Source organism: Cynocephalus volans, chromosome 11 (genome assembly GCF_027409185.1).
Source record: "Cynocephalus volans isolate mCynVol1 chromosome 11, mCynVol1.pri, whole genome shotgun sequence".
Classification (NCBI taxonomy): domain Eukaryota; kingdom Metazoa; phylum Chordata; class Mammalia; order Dermoptera; family Cynocephalidae; genus Cynocephalus; species Cynocephalus volans.
The window spans coordinates 52,762,005-52,789,388 of NC_084470.1; the positions used below are offsets into that span (position 1 = coordinate 52,762,005).

Consider the following 27,384-nt stretch of genomic DNA (forward strand, 5'->3'; position numbering starts at 1 on the left):
ATTCTTTTTTAAGGTATTAATCTCTTTGTAAATTTCTTCCTTCATATCCTGGATTATTTTTTCTTGTTTCAGTATGTTTTCTGAGTCTTATCATATCTCAGTGAGTTTCCTTAAGATTGTTGCTCAGAATTCCTTTTTAGTCATTTCAAGAGTTTCCTGCTCTACAGGGTTTGGTATTTAAGAATTACTGTATTCTCTTGGTGGTGTCATATTTTCTTGTGTTTTTGTATTTCTAGTCTCTCTATGTTGATGTCTGGTCATCCGGTAGAGCAGTTGCATCTTCTATTACTCTGGGTTGGGCTTTGAGGAAAGAGACATCCTCTTCTTTTTCCAGTCTCCACTGGTGACTCTCCTTTTGTCAATGCCCTTGAGTGTCTGGTGAGCCACCTGCATGGTGGCTTTGGTGGGCCCCCTGTGCAGAAGTGGTGTTTTCAGCATGCTCTCTTGCCTGCTTCCGGGTGGTGGGGGGCTGCCTAGGACCCTGGGCATTGCTCAGTGTTTTAAACACTTACTTTATCTCCTGAAATTCCTCTACTTTTACTTTATTCCATAGTTATTTTACTCATTGAGATTTCACCAGAGGAAATATTTTAGCTATATAAATTTAGCTAATTGAAGGGGGAAAAAAACTTAAATGGCTTATTTTAACAACAGGGAAGCATCTCAAACATCTGTGTCATCTTTGATGATTTGGGCTTTTACTTTTAACAAACTACAAAATGTAAATGAAAATATATCAGTATATGGCAAAGCCTATTTTATTTAGATTTATAAATTGAAAGGCAAATTCAAATGGAAGGCATCTTATAACTGGGATGTTGCTAATAGTTTCCACAATTTTTATCCAAAGTCAGTCCAAAAAGACTGCCCCACCATGCACTTTCTTTCTGCTATTGAAGAACTTTTTTTTCAATTCTTTGTAGGGTGCTAGAGCTCTGGTTTATATCAGTATCACCAAACATCTACCTTCTGTCAAGGGTTTACCTCTTCTAGAAACACTTCCTTTAATATTTCTTCCTCTAATCATAATGAAAAGGAAGAAGATAAAGAAGGGAAAGAAAGAGACAGAGGAAGAGACAAGAGGGGAGAGAGGAATAAAAAGGGGGGGGGGGAACTTACACAGCATTTTCTGTGGACCAGGTGCTAATATTACCCTTATTTCCCAAAGGAGAAAACTTAAGTGCAGACAGGTTAAGTAACTTAGCCAAGATCATACAGCTAGTTCTGTTAAAGTCCTTTAGATGCTACCATAATCTTCTGGACATGACTGTCTCTTTGAAATCATTACATTGTTTAATAAAAGCTTACATGTAAATGTCACCTCCATCAAATTATAAGCACCTTTAGGATGAGAACTTTATCTTATCATTTATCCTTGTCATCACTCAGTAGTTTCTGATTAGATATTTGATAAGTAAATGAATGAAAAGATGAACAAATGGACCAAAAACCAACGAGGGAAGTCAGTTGAAGTCTGGTGAGTGTAATGCCAGAAGTACTTTTCACTGAAGGCTGCACCACTGATTTGACTGTAAACTTCATCTAAGAAACTCCTAAAATTTCATTCCTCTAAAAAGCATCTTTATAAGTCTTGCCATAAAACAAATAGCTCTAAAATTTTCAAGCAAACCAAAATGTTACTAATATTGCTTAGATACAGAGCATAAACATTTTTTTTTGCAATTCAGAAAAAGAGCTAAATTTTGCTTCAAAAGGATTCAAAGAAGTTAAAATTTAATTTGTTTGCTGAGAAAGATTAGCTAAAAGCTAATTGGCCCTTAATGGAAGCAAGCTACTGGGATATCACTCCATCTGAGAGGAACAGTTTAGTGCAATCTACTGGAAAATTAAGAAGAGAGAAAAGGGCAGAGCTCAGGGGAGTTAACCCATTCCTCCTGACAGTAAAATCGCACCAATGTGACAAACAATTTAGCTTTCTGCTATACACTCAATAATAAACTAAATGCACCAGGGGCAGCAGCATTTTAAAAAAATAAAATCCCTATAATGTACAATGCAGATTTAATCATGCTCTTGTCCATTATTTGAAGGAGAACAATAAATTCTCAATGGTACTATGACTAAGCTTTTAAGGGCTTCTTATCCACTAAGAACCTATAAAATACAAATAAACACACACACAAAAATGCTTCAGTTGACATAGAATGGCTTAATGTTCTAACAATTTTTACTTGGTACTCTGAACTCAATACATATACAGAAGCAAAATTAAGATGCATGTCCTTCAAAGTACATGATGCTGATGCATCCAATTAATAAGTTAAATTTATAACAAATCGTACACGGTTATTTTTATATGTCTAGAAATCTATTTGCACAAAACGATTAAGGCATTGTACTCTTGATATACATTTCCAGTCAAGCATTTGGCCTAAAATTTCTTGCTACCAAGACACTGGGGAAGATCTCTAAGGTTAATGAGTTACTATTTTAGACACTTGCCAAAATTAGAGGTGGCACTCCTCAGCACTAGGCCTAATTTTGTATTGGTTACAGTAAGAAAATAAACATAGAACATTCACTAAATTTGGTAACAAATAAAAGCAAATAATAAAAACTAGAAATAGAACAAAAAATATCATCTGATCACAATGTAATTAAACTAGAAATTAATATCAAAGACAATTTTCATGTATCAGAATGGCAAAGATCATACATACACTAATTTGATACAGGTTTCACACCAATAGGCACTGTCATACAAAGGTGGTGAAGAGAAAACAGGCACAACTTAGATTGGAAGCAATTTGGCAACATCTTTCTAAATTACAAATGCTTAGACCAGTGGTTTTCAAATTTGTTCACATATTTAATCATCTGGGAGAGCTTCAACAATTACTGATGCCAGTGTCCAGCCCTAGAGATTGTGTGGTTTAATTGGCCTGGGATATGGCCTGAGCTTTAGAATTTTTAAAAGAGGTGCAGATGGTATAGACAGCATGCTACCATCTATGTGAAAAATAATACACATAGACAAACTAGTAACAGAAGCTATCTCTTTGGAGGAAGACTTACTTTTCTCTATATACACTTCCAAATACTAAAGTTTGGAACATAAATTATTTGAAAAATAAGTTCAAAAAGTTAAAATAAAATATAAAATCAATCTGGTCATTTCATTTCCCAGGCAAACAAAATTTTTACCAGTTAACATTTAAAGGGGCACAAGCGAACTTTTTGGAATGACAGCAATACTCATTATCTGGATTGTGCTAATGGTTACACAATTGCATGCGTTTGTCAAAACTCACAGAAAACTATATACCTAAAATGAGTGAATTTTACTATATGTAAATTATACCTTAAAAAACCTAAAGTTTAAAAAAAAAAAAGCTTACATGATACCCTGACCTCTTGAACAATGTTGGTAGAAATGTAAATTGGTACAACCACTTTGGAAAACTTCTTGATGGTATCTATTGGATCTTTGTGAACACAAGCCCTGTGACCCAGCACTTCCCCTCCTGCATGGGCACCCAATGGAGGCACATAGATGGATTCACCAAGGAGTACACGTGGGAATATTCGAGGCTATACTATGCATGATAGCAAAAAATTGGAACAAGCCAGACACTGTTACAAGTAAAATGGATTAGCAGACTGTGGTGTATCTGTGCAATGGAAAGCCAGGCAAGAGACGATTTAGTTTGAAGAGTAGCATTTCCAAGACCAAGAAACTGACAGCAAAGAGCATGAGCAGAAAAAGATATACAAATGGTCCTTGACCACATGAAGAGATCTTCAAACTCACTCAGGATAAGAGAAATCGAAATGTAAATTACACTGAAATAACCCTATCTCACCTCTCGCACTGACAACATTCCAAAGTTTAACAACAAATTTTGGTGGGAAGGCTATAGAGAACTAGGCATCCTCATACATGTCCTTTGGAAATGCAAAATGATAAACCCCCAGACAGGTAATTTGTCTGTATCAAAAAAATATAATGTATTTATCCTTTGATACAACACCATTTCTAGGAATCATCCTACAAGATGTACACACATGTGCACAAAATGATATTTGTATAAGATTATTCATTGTTTGTAGTATCAAAAATTAGAAACAACTTGGGTCTATCCATTAGAAACTAATTAGATAACTTATGATATATCCACACAATGGAAGATCTTACCACTGTAAAACACAATATGGAAGCTCTCTACGTATTAATATAAAAGGAAATCTTGGGGATATACTGCTAAGCGAAAAGAACCAAGGGGCAGAAAAACATATATAACATACTATTTGTGTGTAAAAGTGAGAAACGAAAAAATACATATCCACATTAGCTTGCATCTGGACACAGAATGAACAAAAGTACTTAACCGTAGAGAATGATAGGAAGATGAGGGGAGAACAGAGTGGACAGGGAAAGGAATAAGACTTCTCAATATCTTTTTGATATTGTTCTTTTTTTCCCATTAAAAACTCATAACCATTCCAAAATGTTGCACTTAAAGCATGTTTTTAAAAATCCAGTTAGGGAAATAAAAACAAACTCCAAAGTCTAATTACTTATTATTTTTCCCTCCCCCATCCCTTCTCTCAAGGTGTGTGAATGAACTTTGCAAGTTACACACGGGTTACTAGGACTTCCCTTTAAAGTGTGGGGGGGGAGTGGGGAATGGGGGTGTAAATGGCCTTTAATGCTTTGCTCTTGACTGCTGGAGCCACAGCCAAAACTGGCATAAGGCAAGTCTTATTTTAACACCCTGTTTCTCGAGAAAGGCAAACAGAACAGCATCCAGAAAGAGACCCCAAGTAAAGCAAAGGTAGCACTTAAATGGGGGGAAGGGAAGGGAGTATGATAAATAAGTGATTTCAGTTAACAAAACGAATTAGATATTTTTGTATGTCAGTATTCAAACTTTATCTCGCCCTTTTAAACTGCTACATAGTGTTCTATATTATGGCTATAAAATAATTTAATACTTTGCTTATATAAAAGTATATAAACTACACAAAATTTTCTCATTTTAAAATTATCTGCCTCAGTAGAAATCTTTGTGCATATGTGAGGTTTTCTTTCGAACAGATTCTTAGAAGTAGAACTGAAGGTTGAAGATCACTGTTCACATTTTAATTAAATATAGTGAGTAAACATTAAAAGAGATTCAATATTATCAGTACGTTTGGCAAAGATATTGTCAAGAGTATGAACAAATACTGACATGAAAAGATCTCCAAATCATTTTGATAAGTGGAAAAGCAAATTTCATGAATATAGAATAATACTATTCATGATTTTTTTAAAAATCAACCACCACAAAACAAAGCTATTTATTTCAGTATACATATTGAATTTCAGTACCTAGAAAAAGTTCAGGAATGACATACCCCCCGGGGAAGAGACCTGTGAGGCAGTGGGGATGGGAGATGAGAAGCCAAGGGGACCTCTTGATTTTATTGTTAGAATTTAAGGCAAAGACAATATATTCAAATATTATTTGTTGAAATTAAAACAAAAAGTTATAAAAATTAGTCCACTGAATTCTGCTTATAAACTTTAAAAAAAATTTTTTTTTCTTTTAATGTAGCATATTGCACATATTAGTGGTGTATAAAGTTGACTATCCATAGTCATGTATAATATGTGATGGTCAAATCAGCATAGTTAGTAATTATTCTTGTGGTTAAGGCAATGTAAACTCTTTTTAAAAAAAACTAGAGTAAACCGACTTCTAAACCTAGTCTCTAATCATTTTTAAAATAAAAAGGTTCTATGAAGGCCACTGATTATTTGTTTCTACTTCTCTAGGTTTTTGCTCCTCAATGTAAGGGAATTCAGCTGAATTTCATATAGAGTTGGAAGAAGGGAAAGGAGTCTAGAAACCATGCCACATGAATGAGCTAATGTCAACACAAAAAAAGTAAATGCAATCTATTCAATCTAATGAAACGATAATATTAGTATACAGTATTAGTACTTGATGTCAAAGGACCAGGAAAGAAACATCCATCTGAATTTTTATTCAACTTCTAATACATATTCACTCTTTAGAATTAAACTTCTTTAAGAAAACAGAATGGTGCCTTCTGAGTGATAAATATGGAAGACTCATTGGTCAGACTTTCTAAAAGGCTATAGAAACAAAGAGCTTCACACTGGCAAAGATAAAAAGAGTATTAGTTCAGTGCTCCCCAAATTCTTTCACAACATGGCACAGAGAGTACAGGGTAATATTTGCACAGGACACTTTGGAAGGAATGAGTACGGTAACCAGCCTGAGTTACTACAGACCCAGCAATGTGGATGACCCAAAGACCGAAAGTACCTTGACACCCATGTGACTCAGTCACAGCACACCCGTGTGCCCTGGCACATCCACTGGGGAGAGTGTTTTGGTTCAGCTTTTCACTCAATATGGAATCTGTCTTAAAACAGCCTTTCTTGTTTGCTAGTAATAGCAGCGATGGTGGCTCATAATAGCACAGTACTTTCTGTGATTGGACAGCAGATCAGATGAAATCCAAGTGGTTGGGACTACATGATTTAGTTCTTTGTTAAAGACCAGCTGGCAACTCTCAAGGTGCACTGCACCTACAAATGGTATTCAAACTCCAAAAGGTCCTCAGGCATCACTGTACATAAAAACTAGTTTTCTTATTTGAAAGCAAGGAAGACCTCTTTCTTTCTTCACCTTCTGTGGACCTGGCTGTTCTCAGACAAACTGTTCTTTATGAGACTAAAAACAACCCAGCAACTAGTTCTAAAGAAATCCAGCATCATCATATTCAGGACTTTCCATAAAGACAAAAGCTCTTCACTACACAAAAAAATGTCAACTAAATAAAACGGTAACAAGTAATAGTCAATAGATACTATCAGGATTTAACAAACTGTCCAATATAATATGGGGCACCAATTGGCATTTTTAAAGCACATGTATGTATTAATTTTTTCTCTTTCAAGAATTTATCATTTTAAAGCATAATGCACTCCACAATATGCAAACTCCAATAAGGAACAAAAATATGAGAACAGGAGCCAAAACAGCATAAATGACAGATATTACAAACCATGAAACATGAAAATTTACCACCTTGGCAGCTCCAACATTGGTCTTTTAGAATCTCATCATCTTTAACAACATTTTCGGAACACATAAAATTCATTTTATAGATGAAAAACAAGAAATAAAAATTTGAACTTATAGCACCTGGTAAAAGTTGAGTTGTGTTCAGTCATCGCAACTAGCAGTTTTAGAGCATACGCTGGTACTGGGTCAGGCTCCATGAGAATGTGCTCATACCTGAAACAATAGAGACATTTAAAAAATACTCAGTAGTTTCCCTCATTTAAATGCTCTTCTGAACAATAAAAACAATACATCAGGAGTGCAAACATCTAAAAAAAAAAAAAAAGTAGATACTGAAATAAACTTATCAGCTATAGGACCCGCCAGGTTATTTAAACTCATGAAGCTTCAAACAGCTTCACTTGCCAGTGGTGATGATGATACTGACCTACCTCATAGAATATTGTCAGTAAAATTCACTGAGATAATCCATATAAAACAATTAGTACTGAGGTAGACATATAGTTGGAGATCAATAACCAGAAGGCATTTGTGTTGGGGGTCTCCAAGACCACCCTCACACTCGGATACTCACTAGAGGACTCATGGGACTCAGCATAGAGTTGTATTCATGGCCAAGATGTAGCATAGGAGCATAGTAATGACGCGGCTGAATCATAAGAGAAAAAGACATAGGCAGAAGACTGGAGGAATACATGGGCAGGTTTCCTAATGATCTCTCCCTTCCACGTGGGGTCACTCACAACACACTCTTTCCCAGCAATGAAATTCAGCTCATATATGTGATGTTTCTACCCAGGAAAGCCCATTAGACACTCAGGGACCAAGGTTTTTATTTGGGGCTAGTCATGTTGGCAACCTCTAACATGTATCAAAATTTCAGACTCCCAGAAGGAAAGCAAGTGTTCAGCATGGACCAGACTGTTTGCACAGTCTAGGCACAGTGAGGGTAAGGGTTGACTAACAGCACTCTGAGAACCAGATTCCAAGATGCCCAGCCAATGGCCAACCATGCAAGCAGGACTTTTTAAGGACAACAGTCTCAGGCCTGCTATACTAACTCTTTTCTGCACAGCATTCTTAATACTTTAAAATCCCAAATTAAACTATTACCAAAGAGAATCAAACTCAAAATGTCTTTATCAAAAGTTTCCACAAAAAAATCAAGACTGTTCTCCCATGTTATTTCCTAGGCAGAGACTGGATTGCATATTATGTCTTACCTATTTAGGTTCAACTACCCAGTATACAGCACTGTGTAGATGTTCAAATGAACGAAAGAATGATAAATAAATAAATGAAGTAACCAATCACCTTTTTGACAATTCTCAGGAACAGCCAACAACTAAGAAGGGAGAAAAATATCTCTAAAAATCCAAAATGGGTTTTAAAAAATCTATGATATGAAACAGATGCTTTTCATCTAGAGAACAGGGCCCCAGTCTCCTACCCAGAGCTTATTTACTTTCATTTTGGAATTCATTATATAACAAACTTAATTATATAGCCTCTATGCCCACTGCCATTAAAAAGGTGGCAAGTAAGGGGAGGAGAGGGACTATTAAAGGAAGCAACGTGAGAATTACAAGAAATGGGTCTTGAAAGCATAGGAAAAACAAAAGAAAGCAACCCCAAGAATTTGAAGCAGAGAGCAGTCTGGGGAGCATTTAACACAGAGTGAGAAGTTGCTTATACCTCAGAGGGGCCTGAGGGCCACTACATACGATAATGTGCAAAATGGGGATAGTGAGTCAAGAAAATGTCAGCTTGGGTACAGTGTTTTGTTTAAGGAGCCAGGAAGTGTGATATGTTAGAAAGTTTGCTTAAATTTTTAAATTACAGCAACTAAAAGATTTTTTCATGTATGACAAAGATAAAAGACAAAATACTAATCACTTATAATAACATAATAACTAAAATGTTAATAAACCAAAGACAGCAATATGTTTTCAAAAAAAGACACAGCACAACCAAGAGTAATTTCATGAATGGAAAAAATCAACATTAGAAAAATCAGTTAATATATTTCATCATATGAATAAAACAAAAATCAAGTAAACATCTTCAGAGGTGATAAAAATAAAATCCAATATTTGATAATATTTAACATCCAATTCAAATTTTGTTTAAAAAGGAACAACTTAGCACACCAGAGGGAGATCATTAGTTCCTTTTTGTAAGTATTCCTATGGAAATAAAAAAACTTTTATCATCCTAAATCAGGGGTACCCAAGAATACTCTCAGGTTCAATGATTTGCTAGAAGGACTCACAGAACTCAGAAAACCTGTTATACTCCCAATAATGGTTTATTACAGTGAAAGGACACAGATTAAAATCAGCAAAGATAAAAAGTGCATAGGGCAGAGCCCAGGAGAGATCAGGCACAAGCTTCCAGTTGTCATCTGCTAGTGGAGTTGTACAGATCATGCTTAATCTCCATAGTGACAATGTGCAACAACACATGTGAAGTACTGCCAACCAGAGAAGCTCACCTGAGTCTTCATGTCCAGGGTTTTTATTGGAGGTCAGTCACGTAGGCATGGAGCCCCTGGTTGGCTGACCTTACTCAGTCCCCAGCCCTCTAGAGGTCAAGCTGATACGCTGTGGCCCAAGGCCCCCACCATAATTCACAACATTAGCATAAATGAGCTGGCATGGCTCAAGGCCCCAGGTATACAAAGACACTCTTGTCAGATAGTATATTCCAAGGCTAGGTAGTTATCTCCCAGGAGGCAGTCAAGCGCCAGTTTCTTTGGAATGTACAGGGTTGGAACACACCACACCTGCTTTAAAGCACACATCCCTAATAGGGAAACTGAGAGGCACTGCCATTAACGTAAGAAATAAGAGAAGAATGCCCTCTTCCACTGCTTACCAGTATTTGGAAATTGTAGGCCAAGGAGTCTGACATTGAATTGAAGATGAGAAAACTTCTGATGAGTCATTCACGTACCCTAAATAATTGGCTCCGTTTGCCCCCACTTCCAGACATACTTGAATCACTGAGGGAAGGAGCCACAAGCCTATGAATTTTTACAAAAGCTTCCCAAGTGGTCTTACTCACATGCTTGTGTGGAAAGCACAGGAGCAAATATGGTCAAATATTTAGAAACACAATGTGGGGGAGAAAAACATTCTCAACAGAACTGAAAAATGTATTTCGAAATAGAGTTAACAAAAAACATGTATAATCTACATTTTTTAAAGAAAACACTGTTGAAACTTCACTGGCTGAAATAAAAGTGTTGAGTTTATCTAGCCATGAAACAGGAGGGAAGGATGAAGCTTGTACTAACATGTGCATGAGAATTTTCCCAAAGAATACTGTTTTATCTTCCTCCCATTAGGAAAAAAGGGTAAAATTCATAATGGATATGTTTAGAATACAAATACTGAAAATATTTTAGTTTGATCAAAGATAGGTTTGTAATGATTAGCAAGATCTAGCAAAAAGTATGCTGTGATTTATTAACCTTGTCTTCTGAAGCGAGATAAAGCAGCTAAGTTGATAGTAACTGGATCCTGCACTCCTCTGAATGCAACTTAGCAGGAAAAAAAAATAGTGATGAGCCCTGACTCTTGAAATGTCCTAGAAGGAGACTGACCAGTGAAGAGCTGGCCAACATAAATAGGAGCTGGAGAAGAGCACTCCAAGTGCTCTAAGCCTGGCCATCGATTGAGATTACTGATTTAATAGCGCCACATCCAGATAGTGTCCCTGGACCCCACCCTTCTACCTCTAGGATCCTCTCTAACTAAGGGGTCTTTGTTAGGGGCAAAAGCAGCTGAAACCCAGGCAGGAAAAACCAGTAATACTAAATTCACACCCATCCCAAAGGAGAGAAAACCCCTAAAAATCACATTTTCAAGACTCAAGGCAAGGTGAAGACAAGATAGTCCATGCCTCTTCATTCTTCATTCCCAGTCCTAGTATAAATAAATCTCTGTCTTATCAAGTGCCTGGTGTAACCAGTGCCCAATTAGGTGGGCTGGGAGAAAAATGAAACAGGCTATCTAAATAACTCTGGATTACTGTGAGAAGCTATTCTGAGGGATGCAAGCAAAGAATTGGCCAAGAGGTGCTGAGTTCACCGTATCACAGAGGCCCACTCTGCAAAAATTAAGCCACGAACTCACATTTCCATCTCAATGGAGTATACTCTGAGAATTTCGTGGGGGGGAAGAGAATATTCCAAAATATCCAAGAAAATTTAGGGTGAAATACAATGAGGAAGATGCTGCTAAATGAAAAGCTAAAGTACATTATAGAACCACAATAATTATTAAGTATAGGGTGGGATCAAGAATACACATATAAATCAAAAGGAAGATGATACTTGACAGTAGACAGGAAAGTATAATCTTAAAAAGGGAATTAGACCAAATGGTCAGACCATAACTTATAACAATGTATCTCCAACAAATTAAAATTTTAAGTGAAAATTTTTTACTTCATTAGAATATTAAAATGAGTAAATATTTACATATTCTTGGATGAAAAGGCCTCTTTAGCATAACAAATGTGAAATGAATAAGAAAAATATGTATAACATTAAAGTTTTTTAAAATTAAATATTTCCCAATGGCAAAACCACAATAAACAAACCAAATGAGGAAAAAATTATTTGCAGAATTTTGGTAAACACAAAGAGTTAATATTCTTACTAATATAAAGAGCTATTACAAATCAATAAATGTATCTCTAGAAAAACAAGACAAAATTCACCTAAGAAGAACATAAATGGCCAAGAAGTAAAGAGGAAAATAGTATACTTCATTAAAATCTGAAAGAATGCAAGTCAGAGCTAACAAGTGCATAAAGAAAAGTTGGAAATATGCACTGCTCTTTGAAAAAAAATTTGGCAAAACATATCAAATGCCTTTAAAACATATATAAATTTTGGTACAGCAACTCTACCCCTAGAGATTCAACAAAAGGGAATAAGGATGTACCCAAAGATGCAGCTATAAAAATGGTCTTTGCAGCATCATATACAATAGTGAACTACTAGAAAAATCCTACATGTTCAGTGACTGGGAATTGTTTAAATGATTTTCAGTACATCCATAAAGGTAGGCATAGATTAAAAGTAGATTAACAAGACAGCCAATAAAATAGTGTTATATATGTATCGATACAGAGACATAGACATTAACAATATGATGCCTGGGAGTAGGGGGAAGAGATGGGGTCCAAGCAGGAAATTTCAGGAAGTACTAAGTAAATGTCACCAGGATTGGAGAAACCATCTAGGGGAACAGGAAGATATTAATTTGAAATGGTAGGCAAGAGGCAAAACACTCAGAGTCTTGAACAGCTGGGTAAATACTGTTAAGGCTATATTCTACAGTCTATAGATTAAAAGGCTTCTGAGCAAGAGAATGATATGAGGAAAGCAATATATTAAGATACAAATCTGACAGAGTGCAAGATGGATGAGGCTTGAAGAGATTAGAGGAAAGAGATATGCTGGATTTAGATAAAGAGAAGGCTGCCAAACAGCAAAGGCGTTGAGGTAAAATCTACTTTTCAAGAAGGCTGAGAACTTTCCCATGGACTGCTGTGAGAAAAAGGTAGAAAACCTACACTTTTTAGTATTTTCTGTACAGTTACTTCCAACATTTGACCTAGATGTCATCTTGAATCAATTTCAAAACCTTATGAGATAGGGTATAAACCAAACAGTTATCTTGAGGACTTCCCCGTCCTGTAGTTTTCATGTGCATCAAGTTCTATGGGATTCTCTAGCATTTTGCATGGATGCATAGATATTTAAGTAAATTAATAGTTAAATGGATACTTAAGTGGATGGAGAAAAGGTCAGGTGGGAGAACCAAGATATTTTTATATGTACACATGTGTGTGTGTGTGTGTGTGTGTATTTATATATATTTCCTAAGTAAGAGAAAGATAGGTACAACTTCAAAATAAGTGTTAAATATAATTCCAGATATTAAGCCCTCTTCAATCAGATAAATAGCAAATTTTCATTATGAAAGCCTGTAAAGACTTCAATAAAGCAACACTCAATGTTTACAAAATATATCCAAAGAACTGGACTGGTAGAATTATCCTCATTCAAAGGGATCAAAGAATTTATCTTTATGTTGTATTACTAACTCTAACTCTCAAATTATCCCAACTTAAATTCCTGTAGGTTGTACCTCTTGGGGGAAAAAAAGTCACTGTACCTAAATGCACCAATTTAGGTAAAGATGCAAAACATTACAAAAGGATGAAGTAAAGGGGGGAAAGTAGAATATTATGATGCTTCTTTCTGATGCAAAAATATCTGCAAAAAAAGGAAAAGTCAAAAATAAAATACTTCTTTCTATTCTAATTCCCATCAAAGAAGGTCAAGTTCATACCTATTTTAACATAAAATGCTTGTGGCTAAGGAAGACAAAGAAGCAACACAGAACCATCCAGATGTCCTTTGAAACACAAGCACAGAAATTAGTCAAACTCATTATTTTTACTGGACATTATTCCTAAGACAGCTAAACAATGCTACAGTATGTTACCAATAATGAAATCCATCTATAAACTCCAATTTTAAAAGGAAATACAATTCTCATTTGTAAGGAATATATTCCTTTGTCATATGCTAAAAAACAAAGCCTTAATAATTTACGGCCCTGATTATTTCACGGGTCACAAGAGAATTACAAAAAAGAAAAGCTATACTCATTTTCCCCAGGAGAGAAATATTGAATGCCATACTGTCATAAAAATATCATAAGCACATTTGTATCAGTATGATCTGTTTTCAGCACAAAACACTCAAAGCTAAAAAGAAAATATGAAACTAAAATGCATGTTGGCAAAACGTTCCAGTCTACCAAAGGCAAACAGTATAGCAAACTTTTCCCATGACTCACTACATCACTTAAGCCCTTCCGACTGTCTGATCTCAAGCAGCCCCTCCCTCATTCCCCTACCACTCTTCTCTCCTCTTACACTGTTTTTTGTTGTTGTTGTTGTTGTTGTTTCTTCACAGTACTAAGTAATTGAAATCATCTCATGTATCTGTTTATTACTTTGCCTCACCTACTGGAATGTAAGCTCACTGAGGGGTTAGGGTTAGGTAGCCCAAGTACCTGGCACATGGATTTCACTCAATATATATTTATGGAAGGAAGGAAAGAAGGAAGGGAGGAAGGAGGAAAGGGAGGAGGGAGGGAGGGAAGAAGAAAGGAAGGGTCTTAAACTGCACATGCACAATCACAAAATGTAGTACAAATTATTTACATTTGTAGGAATACTAAAAATTTTCTCCTCCCCAGAATAGCAATGGTTTGTTTCCTGACTGCAGGATTTAGTCCCACTTAACATTTGTTAAATACTGAAAGAGAATGTCCTCGCCTTATGTAACCAGATCTCAGAGAAAAATGTTCAAATAGCATCAGACCACTTTCAGTACTATTTCATTGATGATGACTTTGATTTTAAACTTCTGAGAGGTGCTTATTTTAATTAATAAGGTCAATTTGGGCTTAAGTTCTATTAAATACTGCGTCTTCTCTTCTGCATAAACCCTTAAAATTAAATCCTGTCTCTCAGCTGAATAAAAATCATGGTAATTTTATGAGTATGTGTGGTATCTTTCTTCCCAGAAGAGAAAAAAACGTTCTCATTAATCATACAGATAACTCAGTTATGGTACTGGCATTCCAACTATCTTTAAGAAAGGAGGAAAAACTGAAAGAAGGAACAGGAGAAGGAGGAAGTGAGGGCATACGCACCTAGTTAATGGCAAGTCCAAGGTTTGAATCCAAATACATGAGCTACAAGATAAAGATTACCAATGGCCAACATCACCAACATTAATAAGCAAAGAGTTTCCTCAAGCTGGTGGCAGAAGAAGTCAGAGAGATTCCAAGCACTGGGGGGATTTGACAGTTGCCAGAGTAAAGATGGAGGGGGTACACGAGAAGAAACATGGGCATCTAAACGAACATTACAGCAACACAGATATGGGTACTTTGGTCCTACAACTGCAAAATGGGTTGAACAACAGCCTCCAAGAAGATATGTTCAAGTCCTAACACTCAAAGCCTGTGAATGTGACCTTATTTGGAAAAAGGGCTTTGAAAATGACTTAAGGATCTCAAGATCATCCTGGATTTAGGATGGGACCTAAATGCAATGACAGGTGTCCTCATAAGTGAAAGGCAGAGGGAAATCTGAGACACAGAGACAGGGGAGAAAGCCATGTGAAGATAGAGGTATAGATTGGAGTGATGCTGCCATAAACCCAGCATGACTGGCAGCCATCAGAAGCTAGGACAGAGGCATGGAAGGGATTTTCCCTCAAAGCTTCTCAAAGGAACCAACCTCACCAACACCTTCATTTCAGACTTCTAGCCTCCTGAACTGTTAAAGAATAAATTTCTGTTGTTTTAAGCCAGTTGGTTTGTGGTACTTTGTTACAGGAGCTCTAGGAAACTAATGCAAACCACAAGAAACTAAATTCTGCTAACAACCTGAATGAGCTTGGAAGCAGATTTCTCCCCAGAGACTCTATCCAGGACTCAGCACAGGAGATGCTTCATTTCAGCTGTGTGAGAACCTGAGCAGAGAACCAGTCACACTGAGTCAAACTTCTGACCTACAGAGATGTGACCCAACAAATGGGTGCTGATTTAAGTCACTAAGCTCATAGTAATTTGTTATGCATCAATAGAAAACTAATAGAATATTTATAGTTTAATTTTCTTGTGTTATTACATTATTCAATACTTACAATACAAAGTTATACAAAAGTTTTGATGCTGAGCATCCTTTTCTTGTTCCTCACCTTCATAAAAATGTCCTTAATTAAGGAGTATTTCCAAAATTGTGATGGAAGGACCACTAGAGTTCTGGCAAATGTTAATAGGTAGGCCATGCAAAATAGTGTCTTAAGGTCATAAAATGTCGAGAAACCCTGAGTATTAGAAAGTTAAATGGGTGAGATATGAAACTCAAAAACAAAACAGTTTCAGGAAGAGCACATTCCCTCCAGATTTATCAACATCATGTATGCCCACAGTTTAAGAAAGGAGGCATCGATGTTAATATTTAAGGAAACATTTTTACTTATACAACCTCCAAGTTTGTTCATTTAAAAGAATCTCTGAGGGGCTGGCCAGTTAGCTCAGTTGGTTAGACTACAGTGCTGATGACACCAAGGTCCAGGGTTTGATCTCTGTCCTGCCCAGCTGCCCCCCAAAAAAACAATTTCTGAAATTTTTGGCTCTGTCAGAGAGAAAGTTCCACAAAGGCAGAGGCTGTGCCTATCTTGGTCATTAATATTCCCTACAACTAGAAATACAGCTGTGAAATAAGATGTATTTAGTATTAGGTAAGTAAATGGGCTGATGAAGAGAGAAAACATTCTCTCCCCGGCTTATTTCACATAACTCTCACATGTAGTTTCTGCTGGAAACAAGCTGGCCTGCTTATTGCCTCATGTTCTGCCTCTTCCATACCTTTGCTTACCCCATTCTTGACATTCCTTTTCTATTCAGTCACACCCAATTTCAAAGTCTACTCAAAAACCATCTCCCTATAAATGGTATTACAATTCACAAAGAGTAAGCACTACACGAATACTTACAACTAAAGTTTACTTTTTAGAAAGTAAAGCATGCACACTGAGAAGAGGTCGTGGCTCTTTGGCATTAACTCATTAACTTATAGAGTAAGCAATTCACTCATGATATTTATGGCAGATGTTGTGATGGTTAATTTTATGGTCAACTTGACTGGGATATGGGATGTCCAGGCATTTGATCAAATATTATTCTGGGTGTATCTGTGAGGGTGTTTCTGGATGAGATTAACATCAAAATCAGTACACTGAGTAAAGCAGCTGGCCCTCCCTGATGTGGGTGGGCCTAATCCAATAACTAAGACCTGAACAGAGCAAGAAGGCTGAATAAGAGGAAACTCCTTGGCCTGGCTGCCTTGAGCTGGAACATAGGTCTTTTCCCTGCCTTCAAACTGGAACTGAAACACTTGCTCTTCTTCTTCAGTCTCAAACCTGCCAGCTTTTGGACAGGAACTACATCGGCTTTCCTGGGTCTCCAGCTTACAAACTGCAAACCATTGGACGTAGCCTCCATAATCATATGAGCCAATTCCTTACAATAAATCTCTTTATTTTATACACATACACACACACCCACATACACACCCTACTGGTTCTGTTTCTCTGGAGAACCCTAGTATAAATGTTTATTCTTACAACTGAGCTTTCATCATATTACACAGCAATTCTGAGAAGCACCTGGAACACAAGTATTACATTGTTGTCCTCCCTGAGAATTTTGCCAGAGCTACTAGAAAAAACATGCACTCTTTCTCTAGAATCTCCCACCCCCAGAAGCTATCGACCCACCAAGTGAAAGAAGCAATTCTGGGCACAAGGGCATGTACACGTAGGCAGAGTAGCAAGATGGAGAGAAAGACACATATACAGAGTATTGTAGACATAAATCATACCCCTGAATCCAGCTATATTTGATGCCAGCACAAGTCTTTGAGTTCTTGGTTATGTGAGCAAATAGATTATTTTGAATTGGGTATTATTATTTGCAAATAAAATAGTCATGACTAAAACCTTTGTATGAAAATTGGAAAGCCTACTATGCATGTACCTGAAAAGACTGTCACCATCGCTTTATACAAAGTATTGTTTAAGGTCAAAGGATGATTAAAGCTTTAACAAAACTAAAAGTATCAACAACAATAGGTGTACTTGCCAAATTGACGTGGATGTGAACTCTAGAAACTCCTATGAACTCTAGAAATTTCGTAACTCTTAAGCCGTTATATTTACATACTCACTGGCAAACATGAATTTTTCATTACTAGCATTTCTAAACTTAAAATTACCAAGAGCTGTCTTCAAAGACCAAACTGCTTGCTAAGGTTTTAGTTTTCGGAGTCAAGAAAGTTAAATAATTCATTACTTACATTTTATTTTTAAATATTTTACATTATATTTATTGAACCATTACTATATATGCCAGATAGGCACAATGAGCATTATCTATTTTAATGGCCACTTCAGTTCACAGGTACTATTACTATTATTGTACAGTTACAGTCTTCATTTTAATGATTAATAGGAGAGATTAAAATAATGAGCCTAATAATAATAGTAGTGGTGCTAAACATTTGTCAAGAGTGTACTATGTCCCACACACTGTACTAAATGTTTTACAAGAAGTACCCTATTTAATCTGCACAATTATCTCCTCAGGTAGGTGTCATTATCCCCATTCTATAGACGAAGAAACTAAGGCTTAGAGATGAAAATACAGAGCACAGACCTGCACTTCACATTGGAATCAGTCCACAAGCTTTAAAAACATCCCACAACACATCTCAATAAATTCCATACTACTATCTGAGGTACATTTCAAGTTGTTTAATAAAAACCTGAACTCATTTACATTATTTATGATCTTAAATTGCCATATGGTTTACATTTGTATTTTTCTCTTTAATTCCTCATCTCTAGAAAAGATAAAGATGTACATTAAAGGAAACACATATTATTTATTCCAGTTCAAATGAATAACACAGGAGCACTGAATTAGAGTTCTTATTTTACAAAATGTTCCAAAACTGAGCAGACTTCAGATGTAAAGAAATTTTATTTCACATCTACAGAGCCACTAACAAGCTATTGCTAAACTGTGGGGGGGAACATCTTAGGTCCTGAAAAATGCCTCTCTATAAGTCTTCAGATAACAAATATCCAAAGTACATCCTTTAAAAATCATATTTTGTGCAAATTTTTAAGCATTTTCTTGCTAGAAAGAGACATATGATTATACATAGTTTTAGAAGTATAAGAAGGCACTGAAAGCACTAATTAATCCTGTTAGAGTAGGTTGTAATCTTTTGTTTAACCCATGTACAGTATAGATGATTTGCACACAAATATATAACAATTGAAACTGAAAATATATTTATTTATAGTTTACCACTGAGAAAGCTCCACATCACAAAGTTTAAAATTTTTTTCTCATATAGATAACCATTTTCTTACTTTGGGTATCAAAAGTACTTACTGTACACATTCATTATCTGGGATCTCCCTGAAACCTACTCTAAAAGTGTTGAAAAGGAAAAAGAAACAGACTGGCCCTATAAATCAAGCTGTTTCAGATCAAGCTCCAATCAGTCAAGACAGGCTCCCTCAGCTAGCAGAAGGGTTGACACACAATAGCTACATACTTTGTCAAATACATCTTCTTTAAAAACTAGGAGTGTTTGAGTGCTTTATCTTTAGCAGCAGGCAATTTTAGTTGTGTTTTGTTTTTTTTTAAATGTGGACCTAATTTCATATAATAGAGTTTATACTCTTAACAGTCAAAATCAGGATGTAATTATATCAGGTTTCTATGTTGTGATAATTTTTTTTATGAGAATAGTAGATCTTTAGAAGTTGAACAAATAGCCTTTCCCTAGGTAAAGCTGCCATTCTTGAAAACCTACAGAGAATTGATGTGGACTGCAGCCCAGGCCTTGATCAAGATCAGACATGCATATTAATACATGATACATGATACAACATTTATTTAGTTTTGCAAAAATCTTCTTTAATGATGATATATGGCATACACTTTTTTTTAATTTAAACTACTTTGTTTAATAAAATTCACAGTATTCCCTGAGCTACAAGGTGTCATTTTAGAGTTGTGCATGTTTGCATTAAGAGCTCTCAGTACTCATCCTGCTGTGTGTGTGCTACGTGAGCAAAGGAGTAGAAGGAAAAAATAATCCCTTTCTGTTAACTAACACTCATTACCTGTTCCTCCCACACACACCCTCAAAAATCCTGTTTGTAGCTAAAATTAATTTCCATTCCAAGAGTTTGGAGAAATAAAAAACTTCCTTCCATTTCTATTATTCCTGAGCAGAACCAGGAAAAGTCAATTTCATGTTCCAGCAGTCTTGTAATACTGATCTTGAATCATGAACCTCATCCCCTGAACCATAAACACTTTTAAATTTGCATAACTTCAGAGACATGTTCCTGGCAGAAAACAGATTAAGCTATAAATGGATGTTTTTGAAGATGAACCAAGATTCTTCTGAGTCTTCTGCAGTGTAACAGTTACCACCTCTGTTTCTACAACTCTTTTATAGTGAGTACACAAGCACATGTTCATAAATATAAGGCCATCGAGATCCATGGCCCTATCACTGGACCTAGTTTGTCAGAAGCTTCCTGGACATCATACACTTCTCTGCGTGATGAGCAGCAGCAGATACTTACTGGGGAAGTAAGGTGTCTCTAATGAGAGCCACAAGATTGCTGTCAGAATCGACATTCATCTCCTGGTCGCCATCCCCAATCTCCTGGTTCACAAGTAAAGATGTAGTTTCTGAGAGCAACCGCAAGCTGAAGAGTCTCCACTCCACTTGAAAAAAATAATGCCAAGAATGTGACAACATGGAGATAGAAAGAAAACAAAATGTGTAACTGATGGAATTCTTGCTGATGTGATCACAACTTACCATTTTGGCTTTGAACCAAGGAGACCAAGGGTGGCAGGATATAATCAATAACCTAAGAGAGGATATGAAAGACTTGGTTCAAATCTCTGTAAACACAAAACTGGTATCAACCACTATCTGTGCTTTTTTCATGAACAGAATCACTAATCAAAGGAGTGAAAAAAAAAAAGCTAAATTTATCCTGGATTTAAACTCTTCATGACACTTAATAAATCACCAAACTCATTTAACTCTGAAAAAGTCCTCAGGTCAAAATGACATTGTGAAAATCAGAACAGTAATTTCTCAAAACCTTCAGAGTTTATAAAAGGAACTTTAGAATATAATGTCATAGGTTAGCATTAAACCATCAAATTAATATGTATAAGTATAAGCTGATGATCATTACTTAAGTTTAAGCTAAAAAACAATCAAAATGTTGGGGGAGAAAAAGAGATACAATCCCCACGTTTTATCAAATACATCAAAATACCATGACAAGTTAATCTAGGTTATTTTTAGAAATAGACTCAGAAGATGTAAATCCACTATACAAACCACTCCCATGATTTCCCAATTTTATCAGACAGAGCACAATCAAATATGGTTTGAAACCCAAAATAAGTTATTTTCCCTCCAAAATGCCAATGAAGGATGGACAAATCTAATTTTGAAAGCTACTGTCTAGTTTTGAAAGCTACTGTCCAATTTGATAAACTATTTTGGTGAAAATAAAATTACTACTGTTTGAGTACCTGTTCGCTCTATACTGATAAAAGGACAGAAGAAGCTATGCACAGCCACATGAAATCTTGCTGTGCAAACCAATGAAACGATGCATTCATTGCACAGGAAAGGATCTCTATATATGGCTGGTGGCCTATCCATATTAATCTGTTGTATCTTCATTTCACACAATAGGTTTATACGTAATGTTCTATATAGACATTTGTACAGGGACCCTAAAACCAGGGATATTTCATTCATCCTCTTCCAGTAATCGATGTCACATCACTCAAAGCACAGATATCATTCTCTACCAAGGTGTTTTGAGAACTCCAAACATCCAGTCTTGTCAAAAGCAAAATCTATGCAAAGAAAAGTAATATATCCCACTATCAACATGACCAACACCTATCTTAAAGGTTTAAGAGAGCGTATGGAAAGATGTAGAACATGAAATAGATTATTTAAGTGTCCATCTCAAGAAATTCAAAAGACAACATTAAGCATAGTCAAAAAAGCAAGATTGTCAGACAGAAGATGAATACACAAAAATCCATACTATTCCTATGCACCTACAACAAACAATTAAATAACACAATTGGTAAAATATACCTTTACAAAAGCAATAAAATCCTAAGGTATCTATGGTATCATGACCTTTACAGAAAAAATACATATACACACACACTCTCACAATATTTACAGGTACCACAGCCATTGATAGACTTCAGGGTTCCAGTCCAACATATAAAGAGGATGAAAATTGTCACAAGTATTTCCACAACAACAAAAAAAGCTGAACAAACTGAAAATCCACAACTTTTCTTAGATTGTATCAGAGAACTGAAGTCACAGGGCAAACCACCATCCCCAAAACTGGACAGACAGGCAAACACACAGAATCACAGCTTACCAAAAGCAGAAACTATCAGTAGAGCCAGAAACTGGTACTAAAACTTAAAGGGTAATTGACCAAATTTTGGAGACTGATCACAGATTAGCTTAAGAGACAAAAATTCCTGAAGTCCCAGTCGTAAGGGATTCCCCAGCTCCTACTTCCAGGAGTTTTACCCCCAAGAGCCCCACCAAATTCTAAAGGTGAAGATCAGGTAGAAATTCCCTTGTGCTTCTGGCAGGGGGAGGGAAAAATTAACTACTTTGAAATATGCCCTTAACAAAGACCTGGACTTAAAGGAAACTACTTTACCCTAGCCTAACCTACTGGGGTTTTGCCAGAATTTAACTGACCTGGGGGAAGGGAAATACTCAACTCTAGCCCCCTCTAGGCTTTCTGTCTGAGAAGCACTTGTAAAGGTCACAGCCCAGGAGCACAGGCTTACTAAAAGAGTAAGATCTAATCACGGGTCTAAAGAACATTTCCCTTTCCCCCCGACACATCACCACAACATCAACAAAGATCCTATATAATAACACAGAATAACAACTGAGGAAACTATAAGACACAGACTTTATTTAAGAAGGAGTTCTTAGGGAGACCCAAAAAATAACAGGAGAGACTAAATTAAGGACTCTAGAGGAAATTTTAGCCTCTGAAACCTACAGTGACCACAAAAAGTAAACATAGCTTAGCTCCTAGCCTTTGATAAACATAAAACCTTACACTAAAGGCACATTTACCTCAGTTCATTTAACCTGTTCATCATGTGATGTAAAATATTCAAAGTATTAAGAGAAAAAAAAAACAGAACACTAATCTAAAATTCTGCACACAGTGAAATTATCCCTCACAAGTAAAAGAGAAATAAAGACTTTCTCACACAAACTAAAATTGAAGATGTTCTGTATACCTGCCATGCAAGAAATGTTAAAAGAAGTTCTCCAGAGAGAAGAAAAATGAAATAAAGGTCAGAAACTCAAATCCACAAAAAAGAAAGAGCAGTAGAAGTGAAAAAATGAAGGCAACACATAGTTATTGATGAGAAGACTCACAGAAGTCAATTCTCTGCAAATTAATCTATAATTCCAATGCAACAAAAATAAATATCCCAACAAGGTTTTCATGAACTCCTCATGATAATTCTGTAATATACATGAAAAGAGAGTCATGAATAACAAAGTTTTCAAGAAAGTATGGGGCACAGATGGTTAACCCAAGTTTCCAGGTTTACTATAATGAAAATAAAGGGGTACTAGTACAGGGTTAGACTAAGAGACCAATGAAATAGAATAGAGAGTCTAGAAACAGACACATAAGGGACACATAATGCTACTTACACATAGTAAGTAGCAGAGAGAGTATTACCAACAGTGGAAAAACATATAGACTATTCATAGATGGGTATAGGAATATTAAGATATCTATTTGATTTTTTAAAAATCTGTGCTGGCCAGTTAGCTCAGTTGGTTAGAGTATGGTGTTATAACACCAAGGTCAAGGGTTTGGATACCCATACCGGCCAGCCACCCCAAAAATATAAAAATAAAAATAAAAATAACAGACTACTGAAAAAAAGAAAATTAAGGGGCTTAAAGGTCTAATGGTTAAAAGAAAAAGCTTTTAGAAGAAAATACAGTATAGCATTGTAATATTAGAGTAGGAAAGAATCTTTTTAATGACACCTAAAAAGTACAAACTAAAAGGAAAACTAAAAGGAGGATATTCTGCAATCCCTATAACTCACAATGGATTAGTATGCAGAATCCATGAAAACAAATCCATGAAAATCAATGAAGGAAATTTAAAGAAAAGAAACCAAATCAATGAGAAAAAGACAACTCCAAAAACTAGACAAAAGATGTAAATGGGTGGTTCCCAAAAGGAAATACTCATACAGCCAATAAACATACGAAAGCTACTCAACTCCACTAATAATCAAAGAAATGGAAATTTAAACAACACTGAGATGTTACTTTACACAGAATCAGTTAAAAAAAAAATCATATAATACCGCATGTACTGGCCAGCTGCCAAGAAAAAAACAAAAATCACATAAGAAATGCCTGCAAGACTGTCAAGAAATGGGTACTCATATACTATGATAAATCTGTACAACAACTTGGAAAAACAATTTCACAATACCAACCAAAGCTGAGGATAAACACATCCTACAACTCAGCAATTCACATTCTATGTGCTATGTGACACTTTCAGATATTCATTGCAGATTTGATTTCAAGAGCACAAAACAGAATGGATAAATCTCACCATCATTATATTTTAACTTAAAAAATCAACTTATGAAAGGATATAGACAGCATGACACTATGTATCCTGAAACAATACTATATATAATATTAAATACGTACTAAATGTAAACTTCTGTATTAAAAATTATTTTATAAGTTTTAAAAAAAGAAATCAATTTAATTACACTACATTTAATTTCTTAATTAACATAGGTTTTCTTTCAATAACTTAAGGCAATCATAACAGTATACCAGGATGATCAAGTTTAACACTTTCAAGTGAGAATGATCCTTTAGAAGAAGTGAACAGGTGGAGGATGGTAACGTGGAAACTGCATGCTTTCTATAATATGTAAATGAAGACTAATAAGAAAATTTAGGAGGATTATTTGACTATTTACCTTTATATCATTTTTGCTGAGCAATGACAGTTGATTACTTTATCAAACATAGGCTACCCAGTGAGATATCAATTGAAAAATAAAAATAAAACTATACTGAAAATGTCTGCATACTCAGCAAGTCTAAGGAGGCAAAGGACATAAAAACTAAAAAAGTCTCATTAATCTTATTCATATTCTAATCAATAACTTCATATATCAAAATAACAAATGGTTTTCCTAAAAAGATGACTTTTTAAAATCCTAATAAGGAAAAGGAGACCACATATCTTTTGGCAAAATGTGCACTTAAAGTTAAATATACAATGATTCTAACAAAAAGGAAGACATGAAAACAAACCCTTTAAATGTTAGCTACTCCAAGGAACAGAGCAAAGAAATATTTGGTTCCAGGAGTAGTTTTAGGCTGAAAATATAAAGAAAATTCAACAAAGAAAATTTAAGAAAATAAAATACTTTGATATATGCCTATACAAATTGCAAGGGTTATTCGTCCATACTCAAGAAAATAAAGGAAAAAATTTTGTATAACTGATGCACATTTATGAATATGTAAACTCACAAATATAAAAGAACTAACAGTACATAAACAGGGATATGAAGAAGAGCCAGGGTTTCTTGAAGAGGGGGGAGGTATGTTTTTATTGTTGCTGCTAATAAACAGCTGCTAAGAATTGGATTTAGAGTCCTATATTAGAGACATGCAATGAGTTAGGTCTTTTTTTTCTTTTTTTTTTTTTTGAGATATTTAGAGTATCTTAAATTTAATTTGAAAACATCCAGATGAAAATTAAAACAATCATTTAGATATAAAATCTACAAGATACCAGACAAAGACGAGAAAATAACTAAATTGAGAGAGAAGATTGGTTCAAGATGACAGACAGAACAAAAGTTCTAGCCTCAGCATCTGGCCCCAAATCCCTAGAGGTCACTCACAAGGGGTGTGCTGTAAAATAAGAGAGCAGCTCCAAGGGTGCTTAAGGCAATGCAGCAGAGCTGGGTGGGGCACAGAGAAGGGATCTTGGATACACAGATGGTATGACTACTTGGGCCCAGCACCAGGACAAATTTGTTCATTTTAAAAAATATTCTGACAACTATATTTCAATACAAATGCTTTCCTATATAACTCTATGCATTTCATTTATTTTACTTTACGCATGTAAAAACATCGCTGAGAATGAGTCCACAGGCTTCACCAGAACACCTAAGGCCTTCTAAGATACAAGGATCTTTAAGGTACAAGGTTAAATTCCCTTAAGTAGAGTCAGAATGGGGCAGCAGAAGGCTCAATGAAATAAACACAGGAACAAATCAGTGTCCAATGCCAAGAGAACCACTCTGCTGGGTTGACTGGATTCTTGTGCCCTTCCCATACAAGGGTACAAGGCTGGGGCACCTGTACAATATTCCTAGGCAATTCACATATCTTGAAAAAAAGACTAATTTCACCAAAGGAAAAAAATATTTCTAACAAAAGGGTCATCAAGATAAAGACACCTCCAAAATGTGAACTTCCGCTTAAAGTCTTTCAAATGCTGACCTACCACATTGAAGAGGGTATTCCTGATAGTGTGACTCACATGTGAACCAATCTCTCCCAGGACAGAGATTAATCCCAACTCATGCATATAATTCTACACTTCTATGATTAAGAATTTTAAATTACTCTAAATATCTCAAAATAATGGGAGAAAGCTTAAAAACACTTATCAAATCATTTCACACATTTCTCCCTATGTATACATGATTCTTCCCTCTCCCCTCCCTCCATCAGTTAGCTCTTCATCCTTTCCACCAGCTCCCCCTGCCAAGTTATCACAGTCAAGTAAATGTGAGGCTAGGACAGCCCAGGGGAGGCTCCTTTCTTAAACAGCTCTCACACAGGGGAGGATGCCTGCACTCTATTTTAAGCCAGGCTGAGTGGAGGTGGAGACATACATGATTCTTTCTACCTGTAACACCCACTTCCCACCTAGAAGCTTACCCAGAAATTAACATCTACTTGCTTCAAGACTTAGCTGAAGAACTGCCTGATCTAAAATCTATCTCCAGACCCTGTCAGACTGAGTAGGGTTCCCAGCACACCCAGTGCACATCACCAATACAGCACTCTTCAAATTGTGGCTCAATCTTTGCTTTCTATATTGGAGTCTCCTCCCCTGCCCCAGACTGAACCAGTGCAGAGCAGGGCCTGATTCTGGCTCACTAATGTATTCTCAGCACTTCCTTAAAAGAGATGGCTTACAACAGGTACTTCCTAAGAATATATGAGTGATGACAACATGAGTAAACCAAATGAGACAGGAGGTGCTCAGTCCCTCTGGGGTCGGGTTTTAGGCTACTATTTTGGGTCGCAAACCACAAGCCCCTTCCTCTGAGTCCTGAGCTGCTGTTGCCTGTAGCACCTATTTTCAGTACCAGCATGTGGAGATTGAGACCACAGGAGGCTGACTTGTGTAATCTCAGTAGCCAAGCATGCTCAGTAAAAAGAGTTTATCCCTTGAATGATCTCCCATTGGAGATGCTAGAGAGCACCT

The 27,384-nt window shown here is 36.0% G+C and overlaps 1 protein-coding gene and 1 non-coding gene across 2 annotated transcripts in view; both read right to left on the minus strand.

Annotated features, from left to right (window-relative positions):
* Positions 1 to 27,384, minus strand: part of ULK4 (unc-51 like kinase 4) — a 574,722-nt gene that overhangs the window by 329,564 nt on the left and 217,774 nt on the right. Inside the window, exons 28-30 of the mRNA XM_063114672.1 lie at positions 20,589 to 20,640; positions 20,347 to 20,491; positions 7,185 to 7,277 (exon numbers count right to left, since the gene is read on the minus strand). Of these exons, the coding sequence (XP_062970742.1) occupies positions 7,185 to 7,277; positions 20,347 to 20,491; positions 20,589 to 20,640 (290 nt within the window). The remainder of the gene's footprint in view (positions 1 to 7,184; positions 7,278 to 20,346; positions 20,492 to 20,588; positions 20,641 to 27,384) is intronic.
* On the minus strand, positions 26,675 to 26,826 carry LOC134391442 (small Cajal body-specific RNA 21). Its single transcript, XR_010024980.1, has one exon. It is a non-coding gene; the product is annotated as a small Cajal body-specific RNA 21 (non-coding RNA).